This window comes from Eleutherodactylus coqui, chromosome 2, assembly GCF_035609145.1.
Source record: "Eleutherodactylus coqui strain aEleCoq1 chromosome 2, aEleCoq1.hap1, whole genome shotgun sequence".
NCBI lineage: Eukaryota > Metazoa > Chordata > Amphibia > Anura > Eleutherodactylidae > Eleutherodactylus > Eleutherodactylus coqui.
In genome coordinates, this window is record NC_089838.1 from 163,530,345 (window position 1) to 163,546,315 (window position 15,971).

General features: G+C 40.2%; 1 protein-coding gene across 1 annotated transcript; it reads left to right on the forward strand.

Annotated features, from left to right (window-relative positions):
- The first annotated feature begins 11,313 nt into the window (after positions 1-11,313).
- On the forward strand, positions 11,314-13,598 carry LOC136610683 (secreted frizzled-related protein 2-like). The gene is made up of 4 exons (XM_066589893.1): positions 11,314-11,597; positions 12,189-12,340; positions 12,455-12,547; positions 13,089-13,598. Exons 1-4 carry the CDS (start codon positions 11,314-11,316, stop codon positions 13,394-13,396), a joined length of 837 nt encoding a protein of 278 aa, XP_066445990.1. The 3' UTR covers positions 13,397-13,598.
- The last annotated feature ends 2,373 nt before the right edge of the window (positions 13,599-15,971 follow it).

The window sequence follows — 15,971 nt, forward strand, 5'->3', positions numbered from 1 at the left end:
AAGGGCAAAGGAGCTTAGAGTACTGGCAGCTGTATTGCAGCTGTCAGTGCTAGAGAGCGACGAGAAGGAGCAAACATATTTTTTTATTTGATACAGAATAAATAAGCCTACTTATTTAGCTTATAAATTTAGATAATACAATCCAAAAAAGTTGGGGATATCTTCGTAGATACATTGATAAGTAGGAGTCAAATAGAGAAGAATTCTCAAAATAGAATATAGAGTGATTGTCGTGAGATACAAAAAATTGAAAATGACTCAAATAGATAATGGCATCCAGTGAAACTTCATATCATAAATATATCAATGTATGATGCACAGACAAATATAGATTCTCACAATGGAATATAAAGTGGCTGTCATAAAACGGGGGCGGTTGAACACACCAAAATTATGTCAGTGACCTCAGTCCGGCCCCTCTACTCCCCGGACCTCATTGATTGGGCTATGTCAGAACTCCCCTCCCAGGGGATGGTCCAGTGAAAACTATATATGGGCACACTGCTATTCAACCTCACACTACTCCTGTGGCTCACCATCAGGGCCACAGGCTCTATCTTTTTGTTTATTTGATTTATATTTTTGGGGGCTTTGGGGAAAAAAAAAAAAAAAAAAAACTTTTTGTCAGGCTAATCATTTGCAGGCTTAGATAGCATTCTTCTTATGCCTATCGGGCACTGAGTAGAATTACTGTCCTCTGTCTCTGACTATGACCCTCTGGATTGGCTGTATCATCCCAGGCTAATTCAAAAAGAAGGGTTATTAGACTCTATGGCTTATTAGCCACGGGGGCTGTTCTAACTCTCTTGTAACTTTTGTTACCTACTCTAATCTTTATCTATCCTTTGGCAGAAAAATAATATTCTCCTAAGATAGATCTTTTGAGGCTATCTAGCTTACTTTATGACTCTTGCCACTGTCCTCAGATAAGGGACAAAACTACGCTAAGATATCCTGGCTGTTCTGGATCCTAACACAAACCATTTGCTGGGATACAGATACGTTATGGCAGAGTACTCAGTTTGCCTGTTGTTCCCAAAACATTGCTCCTTATTATTCTAATATTTACCGAACTCTAGTTTATCACAAACACTGACAGCAAAAAGTCAGATCGGTTATTGTCCTCTTAAAATAATCTAAGTGCTCCTGATGAACCACATTCGTGTGGAGAAACGCGTCGAGCCGAGTTTACTACAATTGAATGACCACGTTCTGCGCTATATATTTTGCGCAAGCGAGAATTGTTGTTCTTGTAGTTTATGATACCTAGACCATTTTGTGGAGCGTTGTGCGCTTTATTCTCTAAAATATAGGGGCTAATTTTGGTAGGAAGTGACCTTCTACGAAAATTACTACTCTGCTGAGGGCACTCTATCTATCTTTTATGCCCTTACAGCAGTCTGAGTCACTTCCCTTACCCCCCTGTGATTGGTAAAACAGAGGTCCTAACGCTATTTGTCCTCTGGCAATACCGATTATTTTCAGCCTCTATCTATTTCCTTTTCAAGGATGAGGCGTTCTTTTGTGATAATTTTGGATGTTTTGTTTGTCTATTTGTAACGTGTGTGTGTCAGCCCATGTTTTTTAAGATATTTTTCAATAAAGTTTGTATTTTTTAGTCTATAACTGTGATTCGGGCCCAATACTATAATTTATAGACTTTTTCCGTCTCTGTGATTAGTGTCATAAATAGGAAAAGCTAATGTGTCCCAACTCGATTATTCAATTCTATGCGCAAAAGAATTAGCGTCCAAATTTTACGTACGGAATGTAATTTTATCACTTTCCGGTGTCATAGAAATGTGAAATTTGGCACGAGGATTGATTATGTCATAAATAGGAAAAGCTAATGGGTCCCAACTCGATTATTCAATTCTATGCGCAAAAGAATTAGCGTCCAAATTTTACGTACGGAATGTATTTGTCTCCCTTTCCGGTGTCATCGAAACGTGAAATTTGGCACGAGCATTGATTATGTCATAAATAGGAAAAGCTAATGGGTCGCAACTCGATTATACAATTCTATGCGCAAAAGAATTAGCGTCCAAATTTTATGTACAGAATGTAATTTTCTCACTTTCCGGTGTCATAGAAACGTGAAATTTGGCAGGAGCATTGATTATGTCATAAATAGGAAAAGCTAATGGGTGCCAACTCGATTATTCAATTCTATGCGCAAAAGAATTAGTGTCCAAATTTTAAGTATGGAATGTAATTTTTTCACTTTCCGGTGTCATAGAAGCGTGAAATTTGGCACGAGCATTGATTATGTCATAAATAGGAAAAGCTAATGGGTCCCAACTCGATTATTCAATTCTATGCGCAAATGAATTAGGGTCCAAATTTTACGTACGGAATGTATTTTTCTCACTTTACGGTGTCATAGAAACATGAAATTTGGAACGGGCATTGATTATGTCATAAATAGGAAAAGTTAATGGGTCCCGACTCGATTATTCAATTCTAAGCGCAAAAGAATTAGCGTCCACATTTTACGTACGAAATCTAATTCTCTCACTTCCCGATGTCATAGAAACCTGAAATTTGGCACATGCATTGATTATGTCATAAATAGGAAAAGCTAATGGGTCCCAACTCCATTATTCAATTCTAAGTGCAAAAGAATTAGCGTCCAAATTTTACGTATGGAATTTAATTCTCTCACTTCCTGATATCATTTTATATAAAGGAAACGTCGCATGGTTACCTCCCCATGGTGTTTCCTGGGTAACGCAGAGAACTATGCAAACTGGTGAACATATGTTTTTCCGGTATCTCTAAAGTAACCACGACTTCATAAGATTTTCCATGTGAACACCAGATAAACACCAGTACCAAATTAACTCGGGCGAAGCCGGGTATTATCAGCTAGTCAGTGTATATTTCTTTTGTGTTAACCAGGTGTCTCATATATTAATCAATTGTGTGTCCTTCTATACATAAATAACCATGCAAAATCAAGTGCCAATCAAGGATATAGTGAGTTTTTTCAAAATCCATGCTTTTATATGTAAGAATCATATATTTTTTCATAATTTGCACTCGTGGCATTGCTTTTCTTTCCTCCTGTCTCATCTGCTAATGATTAGCAGATACCTAATTACACAAGGGAATAAAAAGGCAATAAACAATAATTTCTACATTATAATAAAAGACTTCATCATTGACAAACAAGAAAATATTGGCTTTTGGGGCCAAAACAGGAGACATACTTTCTAAATTTGGCACTCTGAAGACAATTTTTCTGAAATATACATTGAGTGTATTCAGCATATGTAAACTGCCTCTGAGCTAACCAAAATGCCCACTGTTTCCAGTTCACATAAACAATGGTCACTCTTATAGTGGAGCATGCCGTGATTGATCTATAGTTGGTATATAACCACATTCACTATTAATTATAGGAAAGATCACCGCCATGATGTGATATAAAGGAGTTGGCAAGTTGTAAACTATTGCTGGCCCATGTACAGGATAGGCCATCAATAGTAGATCAGCAGGGGTCTGTGCCAGGGATCCCTGATGATTAGCTGTTTGCCAGGCTGCTGTGCTCATGCATGGAGTTGGTTTCTGCAGGAAGCAGAAAGCTCTGTTCTCACTACAGTGGCCTGGCTTGGTACTGCAGACCAAGTTCTGGATGAAGTGAATGGGAACTTTGCCTGTAATACCAAGCTGGGCCACTGCAGTTTGAAGGGAGCTGTGTACGTTCCACAGAAATCATCCCAGTGCATGAATGCACTGTCTAGGTAAACAGCTGATCGGTAGGGGTCCTTGGCATAAGACCCCTGCTGATCTACTATTGATGGTCTATCCTAAGGATAGGCCATAAGTAGTTTACAGCTGGACAACCCATTGAATTATAGAAAACACTTATATGATTATCAATAACTTATTTGGTAGATTTATATATTGCTGAATAAAAGCAGTCTACTAGTAAATGTAGCAAGATTAGGGCTTATTCAGATGACCGTATATCGGCTGCATTTTCACGCCGAGCTGATATAAGGTGTCTTTGTCTGCCGGGGGGGAGGATGGAAGAGCCAGGAGCAGAAACTGAGCTCCCGCACCTCGCCACTATTTGCAAAGGGAGGGGCGGGACATTGGCGAAGCTAAGCGCCATTACTTAGCCCCGCCCCTGTCTCACCCCCTCTTATTGCAAATAGTGGCAAGGGGCAGAGAGGCGGTGAGAGCTCAGTTCCTGCTCCTGGCTCTTCTATCCTCCCCCCTCTTGCAGACAAGGACACCGTATATCAGCTCGGCGTGAAAACCCAGCCGATATACGGTCGTCTGAATAAGCCCTTATAGCGAATTTGTGTCTTACCAAATGTTAATCATCATTTGCGTCCAAAGTCATTTAATAATATTTTTAAATTAACCATTCGCTCACTAAGTCACAGAGACAGATTAATTCTCCTTTATATCTTAACTTATTTCACTAGTGGGAACCAATAAAATATAAATAAATTTTAATTACTTTTTTTTGTATAAAATCAGGGGACTCCTACCTAAACACAAACACACATATATCTAGATAATTATTAGAGCAAGAGGACCAACTAGTGGATCTGGTTTTATGGTTTTATGCTCCTTAATATAAGTACGGACACTCTAATGTAGGTCGTTGTGTCAGGATTTGCAAACCTATGGCAAAATGTCCATTAATAACACATGCTTTATCACGTAAATATTATGCTGGAGTGCTATAATGGACACATTTACTGATACAGCACACTGTGCACCACAATGAAAAGCACAGTTGCTTACGCACGATCCCAATATGGTCTCTTTTATTTAAGATTAGCGCTCTACATTTAATGATAAAAATGATGAAAATGGAACAGAAAAATGGTCGAGGGAGCGTTAATTACTCCCATTGGAGATAACTACTTTGAATACAACCCTATTTATCTTCCATGTTTTCCCCACTTCCAAACAGGAAACAATCTAGGGTAATATATCATGTACTGCACCAAGACAAAAGAAGCTGTGGTTACGGCTGCTTTATTTGAAACTATAATACGCACAACTACACAATAATCTCGTGGTTATTGCCCACTGCTCCTTTTTTCTTCCATCCCACTCCTAGCTCAGATATGCTCTGATCATAGCGCATCAAACATTAGTGGAAGTCTGCACTGATGATTGCAGATCTCCCTTCAAATTGAACAGATTAACAAACACCAATGTGCCTGCTTGTTGTCCTCATGTGGCTGCTGATTTATTGAGCTGTGTAACATATTGTTACAACTAAATGTTGGAGATGAATTAAATAAGGCCTTCTGATTTTATACAAAAAATTCAATAAAAGTTATATTTTCCCACCAGTGAAATAACCATTCACTCACAATATTAGTAATCTGCCTACATTGAAGTCAGTCTCCATTCCTGCCAGCCTTGTACTGCTAAAGGGCATTGTGCTCATTGTAATATTAAAAGGCCACCTCCGCAGGATTTGGGCGTCTATACTCTGGAGTCCAGGAGACAGTTCATTGAAACAACTTGCTATGTATTGGCAACATGTAGGATAGGAACAAGGCCAATGTTGTCTGGCTGCTGCAAATTATGTAGATCACTAGGGAACCGTCTTCCAAAAAAAGGTTGTTTGCTGGGGAATTCAGAGCAATTTTCAGCTGTGATGCTTCTACTCACACATGTGTAACTGTTATGTTAAACACTTGGTAAAATGTGTGTAATGCATCAGAAATGGCAAAATGTATCACTGACTGTCAGAGCGACAACGGCATGTCCCAGGAAACCCTGCAGTGAGCCGTCACCTCTCTATAAGGAAAGGCTTGTTTATATTGCTTGATGATTTTCCACAGATTGATAAGCAATGTGTTAAAAAACTTTGATTGCTTTAGATGAAGAATGTGAAACAATATTGGGCAATTCTGGATAAATCTTATTATTTTGCAAATGCCCCCATATATCTGTAGCAACCAAATATAATCGATTGAAATGGTAGCAGTCGGATGTCACTTGCTGTTGACATCACTTTGCCTCATTATCCTGTCAAACTATTAGCATAAAGATTGTTGTGAAGGTCCACGCAATCAATTTTATGCAGAAAAAATGAATTTTGAAGACTGGTTATATGTTAATAAATGTATTAAAAAGCTAATTATAGGCAGAGTACAGCATTTCCAAACTGAAACGAGAGCTGTGTGTTTTAGGTATGCTTCGAATGAAGGTTTAGCAAAGCATTTCCCTTTTCCCCACATCTATCTAAACATATGATTTTCATGCATGTGAAAATTGCATGTTGTTTCAATAGGAAAAATATAAAATTGCATTGCCCTTGCATGAAAATCGAATCTGCATATGAGTGAGATGCACTTTTTTTCTCCCATACAAAATCATGGGCGATATCTCCCAAAAGATAGGACATGCTGCAATTTTTCTATCTCACAGGATTGGATTGGTGTAAAAGAAAAATTGCCCTTCTAAATACACCCATTGTAATTAATAGGTTCTATTTTCATGCGCGCGGGTTTTATGTGCGCAATAGGCTGCACCAAGCTACTATAGGCTCCCTTGTTGCCGCTCACACATATTGCGCGAAATACGGAAGTAGGAAAAAATGCTGTATGTTTTATCTTGGCACGCATTACATGTGCATACATGCCACGATAGTGCAGGACAGATAGCGGCGAACTGCAAGTATGCAATATCATTGTGAACTTGCGAGCAGTACGTAGTGACTAATGCTAATGTAAAGCCGCCCTTAGATAGTGTAAAAACCTGGATAGAAAAAGTCTCTCGTGTACTCTCAATATGGATGCCAAGACAACTTGGCCCACATGAGCAAATATTTTTACATTAAAGCACAGAAGCCAAAATATTACTATTGTGTGTTGTTCAAAATCTCTTATCAACTCTTCTCCCATCAGAAATGTTCATCATCAGATTACATTTGTTCTTTTAACATTCAACACAATATTGTCACATTAATTCACAAGCTGACATCTTGAAAGTCAGAACAGTACTTTTTACTATTCCAATCACCCAGAATTCTGTTCTCTTTTAACAGTAACATATGCTAAGGGAATATTTTACCATATTCTTACATCTTATACTAAATAAGGAAATACATTTTAAAAGAAAAATTAAAGGTTTCCCTTTTTCACAATCACTATTGAGTTTTTTAACAATGCAGAGTTGTCCATCTTTTCCTACTGGGGTCCTTAATATCATTCAAGATAGCTGAATTTGTAATATAGGTCACTTGCTGTTCGTATATACAGAGATGACTCCTCCTGGACATTTGCCCACTTTTTAATTCCGTCTTTCACGTTGGTTCCAGGTCCCCTAACGTTGCAATGTCTATGAAGAATGGGAGCTCAGTGTACGCTCACAGTGTGCATGAGGTCAACCTGAGTTTGGGCTTCCATTTCCATGCAACCACAGTTGCCTCTGATACACTGTTGACTGGTTGATTAAAGGAGATGTCCCGCGCCGAAACGGGTTTTTTTTTTTTTAAACCCCCCCCCCGTTCGGCGCGAGACAACCCCGATGCAGGGGTTAAAAAAACCACCCGCACAGCGCTTACCTGAATCCCGGCGCTCCGGTGACTTCTCTACTCACCGCTGAAGATGGCCTCTTCCTCCGTGGACCGCAGCTCTTCTGTGCGGTCCACTGCCGATTCCAGCCTCCTGATTGGCTGGAATCGGCACGTGACGGGGCGGAGCTACACGGAGCTACACGGAGCCCCATAGAGAACAGCAGAAGACCCGGACTGCGCAAGCGCGGCTAATTTGGCCATCGGAGGCCAAAAATTAGTCGGCACCATGGAGACCAGGACGCTAGCAACGGAGCAGGTAAGTAAAAAACTTTTTATAACTTCTGTATGGCTCATAATTAATGCACAATGTATATTACAAAGTGCATTATTATGGCCATACAGAAGTGTATAACCCCACTTGCTGCCTCGGGACATCTCCTTTAATTATAAAGCCTAAAACCCTTTTAGGAGTTTATGGATTACCCTGACTCTAACTGATATTGCTATGGGAGGGAATATGCCAGTGATTACTTTCCCTTCAGAAGCATTGCAAGATACTTACTTTTCAGTTAGCGCTTTTAGTCTTTCAAGACTGAAAAGTCTAACTGGTCTTAACTTTGGCTCTACGTAATACAGGGAGATTAATCAAAGCACATATAGAAAAGGATTGAGTGAAGCAGGTAACCCCTACAAATGCGAAAAGAAATGAGTGGCTGCTGAAATATCCTGTTATTAAGCTCATTGATCGAGTATCATGCTTGTATTTTCAGAGGATTTTCTTTCCTGTTGTAAATGTTTCTTTTTGTTAAGCTCCATCTTTCCACTAAGACGACTTTGATGTATAATCCAATTTCTTTAACAAAGCATAACCGTATTTAGGCAGCAGAGAGGAGAGCTCGCGATCAGCTACTGCTTGATGAACTTGACAATGAAGTGTTAATGGAAAGGTGTTTATCTGTGCAGGTAATTACCCCGGTCTTGTCTCCTCCTAATGAGGCCAGGGAGACAGGCAGCTTTCTGTCTGCTGTCAGGGCAGGTGTCTGCACCGCTCCAGGGAGAGGATGTTTTTGTGCTATGGGTCTAAAGAGTTTTATTTTTAATTTCCATTCCAAGGGCCGTTTCTGAAAAAAGCCATATCGTATTTAATGCGCTGTTAATTAATATAGCACCATGTGTGTAAAGAGTAGTTAGGAAGAGCAGCTGGTGTGTGCCAGACTTGTACAGTAATGCCTTGTCTGGTAATAAGTATTTTGAGGGAGTTAGTGACATTTCACTCTCTCCTGATTCAGAACGTAGTCGTGAATTCTTAATGCATGTGTTATGATAGCTAAAAGCGTGCTCCTAAAGTCTCTCTCCACATAAGAAAGGACTCTACTGTATAATAATATAGAGTATTTCAGAGGCGTATACATTTGTCATTGTAGCTATTGAGTCATGTATTTTTCACAGGCTAAACCTAGGAAATTAATGATTTAAGACACGATTGTGAGGTGCCACCTAAAGTTCTAGATCTTACCTCTACTCTCAAGCAGTCTTGTGATTGTATCTGTGGGATAACACAGTAGTTTCTAGCTTTGAACTTTTTGGTCTCCTAGTGATTAGAGATGAGTGAGCATACTCGATAAGGCAAACTACTCAAGCGAGTAGTGCCTTATTCGAGTACCTGCCCGCTCGTCTCTAAAGATTCGGCTGCCGGCGTGGGTGACAGGTGAGTTGCGGGAGTGAGCAGGGGGGAGCGGGGGGGGAGAGAGTGAGAGATCTCCCCTCCGTTCCTCCCCGCTCTCCCTCGCCGCTCCCAGCCCCCCGACAGCAGCTGTATCTTTAAAGACGAGCGGGCAGGTACTCAAATAAGGAACTACTCGCTCGAGTAGTTGCCTTAGCGAGTAAGCTCGCTCATCTCTTCTAGTGATGCTACAGACCATGATAAACAAAGATGACTAGGGGCACAGAGATGTCGCCATAATCAAATGAACATTGTGATATCTGAATATTCACCTATAGACCCCATACAGGTTTACTGTTGTCTTTATGATTATCATCCTTATGATAATCATTATCATTAGAATTACGGTCAAAAGTTGATACATTCTGTACTGAGTATATTTTCATTCATTAGAGCAATACTTTTGTCACCAAAGAACCACAGAACCCCGGTATTATCATTTATATTGCTATCCTTATGTATCCGTAACTTAAAGGGGTTTTCGGAGATTCAAAAAAACAAACAAAAAAAGAGGCACCGAGCAGATAAAAGAGGAAAAGAAAGAAAAAAAGCCTTACTCACCTGCTTATTGCTAGTTTCTTTAAATCTCAGAAAACCCCCTTAAGGCTACCTTCACACGGGTGGGAAAATTGTGCAAAATTTGTGTGTTGTGAGAGGCACAAATATCGCACACATATGAACCCCAGTCTTTTGAATGGGGTCATACACATGGGCAATGTTTTCCTGCATGGCACCGCAATGCGGGAAACAAATCGCGGCATGTTCTGTCTTTCTATGTGCTCTCGCATTGCAGCACCCACTGTTCTCAATGGGGTCGCGGCAGCATCGCACCACGTGTCAGGTGCACGTGATGCCATGCAAAGGTCTCCCATTGAAAACAATAGGAGAAACTCTGCGATCCTCCGCTGAGGTAGACAGCTGGGACGGAGGATCGCTACACCCCTGAAGTGATGCAAAGCTGTTTCGACATAAAAATGCCCTGCATTCATGGGGAATTTACATGTTGGTGAGCACACAATCGGGCCGTGATTAATGGCGCCATATCGCGCTCGCGCATGTTAAGTTAGCCTAAGGGTGGCTTCATGCATAGCAGTTTTAGAGTTTAGCATTTTTCCAGTGTTTTTCTTGAATGCCGCAGACAGATGTTCCCTTAAAGCCTATATTAAGATGTAAAGTGTACTGCTAACAGTAAGGTTTTTTGTGTGTGTTTTTTTTACTTTACTTTACTTTTGGTGCATATTTTAGATCAGTGATGTTTTATTCAAAACACAGCATGCTTTAGATGTGCCATTTTTTCCCATGTGTTTTCCCATAGATTTCTCTATAGGACCGGAAAAAAAACACATAAGATGCATGAAATTAAAGTAAAAACAAATGTGTGTTTTAAGAAAGCCTTAAAGTATTAATATACCAATAAACTACATAAGTGTACTTTGTATACAGAAGCCTTGCCACTCAAATGGAATAACTGATTTGAATATCAGCTGCCTACAAGATCAGAGAATCCGCCGGATAATTAGAACAGTCTGTTATATATGTCAGGCTCCAGACTCTGAAAATTGTCCTAATGCCAAAAAAGACTTGATAACACCTGGTAATATGGGAAAAGTGTCCTATTAAACTGTAAAAGTTTTCTGGGAGACATAGAGCAATTAGCAAAAGCAAAACATGCTCTGCTGATAAGTCCAATCTTAGGATATGTCAGGTCAGTATTGATACAGTATAATGCAGACTGAAGCTCAGGAGACAGCCAGTCTGTCCAGGCTCTCTTACCTTCCCACTTAGCATATACATAACAAAACCTCAATTTGTCTCATTTTAATATCCCAGTCTATACCATGCAGCATAGTCTTGGCACTTTCAAAGTAATGAAATCTATTATGTAAATATAACATGCAAGGAAAGTCTGCCATGCAGGAGTGTCTCCACCTTTTTCGTTATCACAACAATCGCCTGAGTGGGCAATGAGTCCAGGTTTTGTCTTGTGTGTTTTGATAAGCCATGGATAATGAATGGGCTGGAGGCTCCCAACCTGTATATAAACGTCTGAGACCACAGCAATGCCAGCACCTGACATGTCATGTACAAGATGACCTCTTCCATTGTCTTCCTGCTCTTTACTGGCCTCCTTGCTGGATTATGCAAGGCATTTGATATTGGATTATCCACAAAATGTGTCTCTATACCTAAAGAATTGGGTATGTGCCATGACCTCGGCTACACTGAGATGAGGCTTCCTAACCTAATGGGGCATACCACCTTTCCTGAAGTTGTGTCCAAGACTGCAGAATGGCACAAGCTTCTACAAACAGGCTGCCACCCATATGCTCGAATGTTCCTGTGTTCCTTGTTTGCTCCAGTCTGCCTTGATACGTAAGTGCAACTTTTACTATGTTTCCCCTTTAGGCACAGATTGTAACACATCTCTAGATTTTATTACTTATTGCGCTATTTGGAATGTTTCTTCAGCCATTGTTCATGTTCCGCAGTGTGCATTAAATCTATGTTATCTTTTTAAAGAAACTGAGCCCTTTGGAACAAAATCTTTCATTATTGAATGGTTACCGCTGGGAGATTTTACACCTACTGCTAAGTGGCTGCCATAAACTGCTTAGTATTCTTCACCGTGCCGTTCAGATCAGCTGAAAAGGGGATTAGACACTATTTGCTGTACTAAACTACCTACTTTGTGGCTTGACCCTTCCTACACAATTCATGAATTCCTGGTGCAATGTAACACATTTATTTATAATCTGTGAGGGTCTGGGTGAATATGTATCGCGAAATATTTTTTTGCCATTGGTTTTCCTTTTTTTTCAACATGTAATAGAATATTAATAAGGATGCTGAGCCGTGCTAGAACTACAAATCCCATTAGAGTCACTTTAATATACTCTTTCTACTGTTTACAACTATTAGGGTTTTACAGGATTTCACATTAACCTTCTTTTGTTGCTGTTGCAGGTTCATCCCACCTTGTCGTAGTATGTGTGAGGTTGTGAGAGACAGCTGTGCCCCTGTATTATCATGTTATGATCAATCCTGGCCCGACAGCCTGAACTGTGATCGTTTTCCAGCCGGTGACGATATGTGCCTGGACCATTTTATATACAAAGGTAATTTTGATTTCCTGGATTAAAAAATGCTCAAAAATGGCGATGACTTAGACTTGTCAGGTTATCTAAATTGGGGAAATCTCTAAATAAAATCTTACACGTTTTTTTTTATAGAACTACCCAAACCAACATGCCAAGGTTGTCCACTGATAGAAGACTCCTATTCATACAGAAGTGCATTGGTAGCTTTTTGTGAAAATGACTTTGGTAAGTTTCCATTTACTCATATATTGCCTTGCCGGATGTTTTTTTGGCACACATGTTATAGTGGGAGTGTAACAATATGACAACAATATTGGAACAGTTTCATTTAGGCGTTTACATTAGATCTGTTGTAATGTAGATAGGTAGATTCTATATTAAAGTTTCTTGGCTTGTTTCAATATGTTCCATTTTGTACAAAATGATTCCAATATCGTAGAAGTAAACGCTTATGCTATTCCCAAGGTGTTGTAAAACTGGTGGGAGGCTAAGATAACACTAATTAGCTGATAGTGTTAATGTCTTTGCATGCATGTGTTCACAACCCACTGACACAGTTAAGAAAAGTATATCATTAAGATCCCAATTGCTGTGTTTTAACATGCAAAGTAAAAAAGCTAATTACAACTAGAAAATGACACAATGCCCTCGTTACAGACTCACCATTCTGAGGTTATGCTATATTAATAGAAGGTAGTTTATTTATGGCATAAGATGAGTACTTCTGAGATTTGTACTAATGAAGTCACTCTTTGTGTTTTCACAGCTGTGAAAGTAAAGTTGGCGAAAAGAAAGTTTACTTCAGGCCATTATGAATATGTGACTGAGGGCCCAGTAGAATTCATTAAGCAGGGGTTGCTGCTTCCATACGACACACGCAATCTGATCGAACAATGGCTGAGGATCAACGAAAACTGTGCCCATAGGATGATCCGTCACCCCAGGTCTACGGTCTATGTTTTAGCTGGGGACATTCAGCATGATAAAGTTGTAGTTAACAGAGTATTCCACTGGCAGAAGAAGGACTCTCAGCTGACTCTGGCCACCAGGAAATGGAGGCACCATAAATGCTGAAACAACAAATTGAACTTTTGTCTGTACATAATCAAGGCACTCTTATCAGATGTAAATAGGTATATATACATAAATAAATATATATTTTAAAGACTTATTTAGGCAGCTGGCAGTTATGTGTTTCGACATCCCTCGTCAAGCTGCAAGTGAATTGTGTAGGAATGTAAAAAATGTATCTAACGTCTCTAGATGTTGAAAGTATAATGCAATAAACTTATCCATCTTTATCAATCTTCAAGTTGTCCCTCTGAATCTACTAACACAGGTTTATTTTGTGTTGGGAACAGGTAGGACAGGTAATGTTAATGGTTTTCAGATATGATACTCCATATTTGTGTTTGTTCAAAAACAATTCTGACAATTTCTGTTCAATTTGGGTTGCATAAGAGGGTGTCCCAAGAAGACAACCCCTGTTCATATGCCCTATTAGGTCATATGCATATAATAGAGCAGGGTACTAAAGGGGAAGTATCTGGTTGTCTGTGGTTCCCCCCACAAAATCAACGGTTTGCTGGGAGTGCCAAGAGTGGGACCAGGGCAATTGGCTGATCATCTCAATATGCCAAGTTCTGTATGGGGTTGTCTCTGAAAATTAGAAACAACACTCAAAACGATCATATAGAGGGATATCCAGCAAAACCTTACGGGTTTGTCATTCTGTGTACACGCTCCCTGCTCATTGCTTCATATAGAAGGTGAAGCGCTGAGTGAGAGAAGCCCGCGATCCAGCGGTGAAGCTCTCCACAAGCGTTAATCACCTTAGCAGCGACGACAGCACTCACGCAGTCGTTCCACCGACTGTTGGCCTTGTAAAAGGGCCATTACCTACATAATTATGTATACCACTGAGTTCACTTTACAAGATACATTTGTCTGAATATTGTCGGTTACAAATTAAACTAAACAAAAAGAACAAAGTTATATCCCATATACTTGGTACAGTGGCACTAGAATTGACCTAATGCTAATGGAGGCACCAGCTCCAGACATGGGGAGGTGTAGAGAAAAGACATCATTCAGTCTGCTTTACCTGTCTGCAGATTAATGAGGTGATGCAGAGCACAGTGCTAGATTTGGTGTACAGATACTTGTTGTTAACATGACAATAGACTTTTCACATAGCACTGAGACTCTAATGAGGAGGTTCAGCATTAAAGCATGACAGCAACCTGCAGTACTATATATATATTCTTTAAAACTTGTTTCTATTGCTGTATGTTACTTCAGTATTGTTAGTTGGTATTACTAAATAAGGGTCATTAGACTACAATATTTAAAATAGATGTTCCAAGGCAATTTTATGGTTAACACCCATCATCAATACTGTGAATATTTTATTTTTTCCAAAAAATTTCATAATAAGGTACTGACCGTAAATATGTATTTATACAGCTTCTATAAAAGCTGCCCTTGTGGTTAACTGGAAAAAGCTGAGCAGAGACAAAAGGGAAGGATGTGGCATGTAGTTTTTGCTAACTTGTACAGTATATGTTTCTTTATGAATTTTGAAAATAAAAACTGAAAGTAATGACCTTTATTCTTGTTTTTTACTTGTATTTGCCTATTTTATTAAACTATATAATTCTTTTTGTCCCACAAGGGGACCTTTACTTTCATTTTTTAATATAATGCATTGGAATACCTTTTATTCCACTGCTTTAGTGGCTGTGCTGTTCAGGAATACGCATGTCCTATTATGGACTTTCTTTGGACAGCCCTGGAAGCTTTTGGCCCTTAAAGGAGTATTCCGAGCACAGACTTCTTCACTTTCTATCTATGTCTTGTGACCCTCCACCTGAAAAAGATCTCCACTTCCTCTGACAGCCTGTCTGCATTTGCTACTTCCTCCCCTGTCCATAGCATCCAATATCCTGTGAGGAGTGCAGGATGTGATGACGAGAGGAAGCACAGTGCTGTATTGGTCCTGTATAGAGATGAGCGAGCGTACTCGGAAAAGCACTACTCGCTCGAGTAATTTGCTTTATCCGAGTATCGCTGTGCTCGTCCCTGAAGATTCGGGTGCCGCCACGGAGCGGGGAGCTGCAGGGGAGAGCGGGGAGGAACGGAGGGGAAATCTTTCTCTCCCTCTCTCCCGCCCGCTCTCCCCTGCTCCCCGCTGCGACTCACCTGTCAGCCGCAGCGGCACCCGAATCTTCAGGGACGAGCACAGCGATACTCGGATAAAGCAAATTACTCGAGCGAGTAGTGCTTTTCCGAGTACACTCGCTCATCTCTAGTCCTGTACAGTTCATAGTGCTGGAAGCTCCTGTCTGTCTGCTTCAGCAGGCTATGTCCGGCACTCTGAGTGAGAGGGAGGTTGGTGCTAGTTAAGACCCTCTTACACAATGCCAGACACTCGTCCCCGTGTATGCTCACTCCCGTGCTGTTACACAGGAGCGAGTATCGCTGGATTGCTGTCAGCAGGGAGGCGGGGCAGCTGGAAGAGATTTCTCTCCTCACTCTCCCACCACCTCTCTCCATTCACTGTAAGCAGCAGCCGCTCAGTACTGAACAGTTGCTGTTTACACTGTAGTATCATCGTTCAGGATTTTGAGCTGCTTAAAACTGAATGACT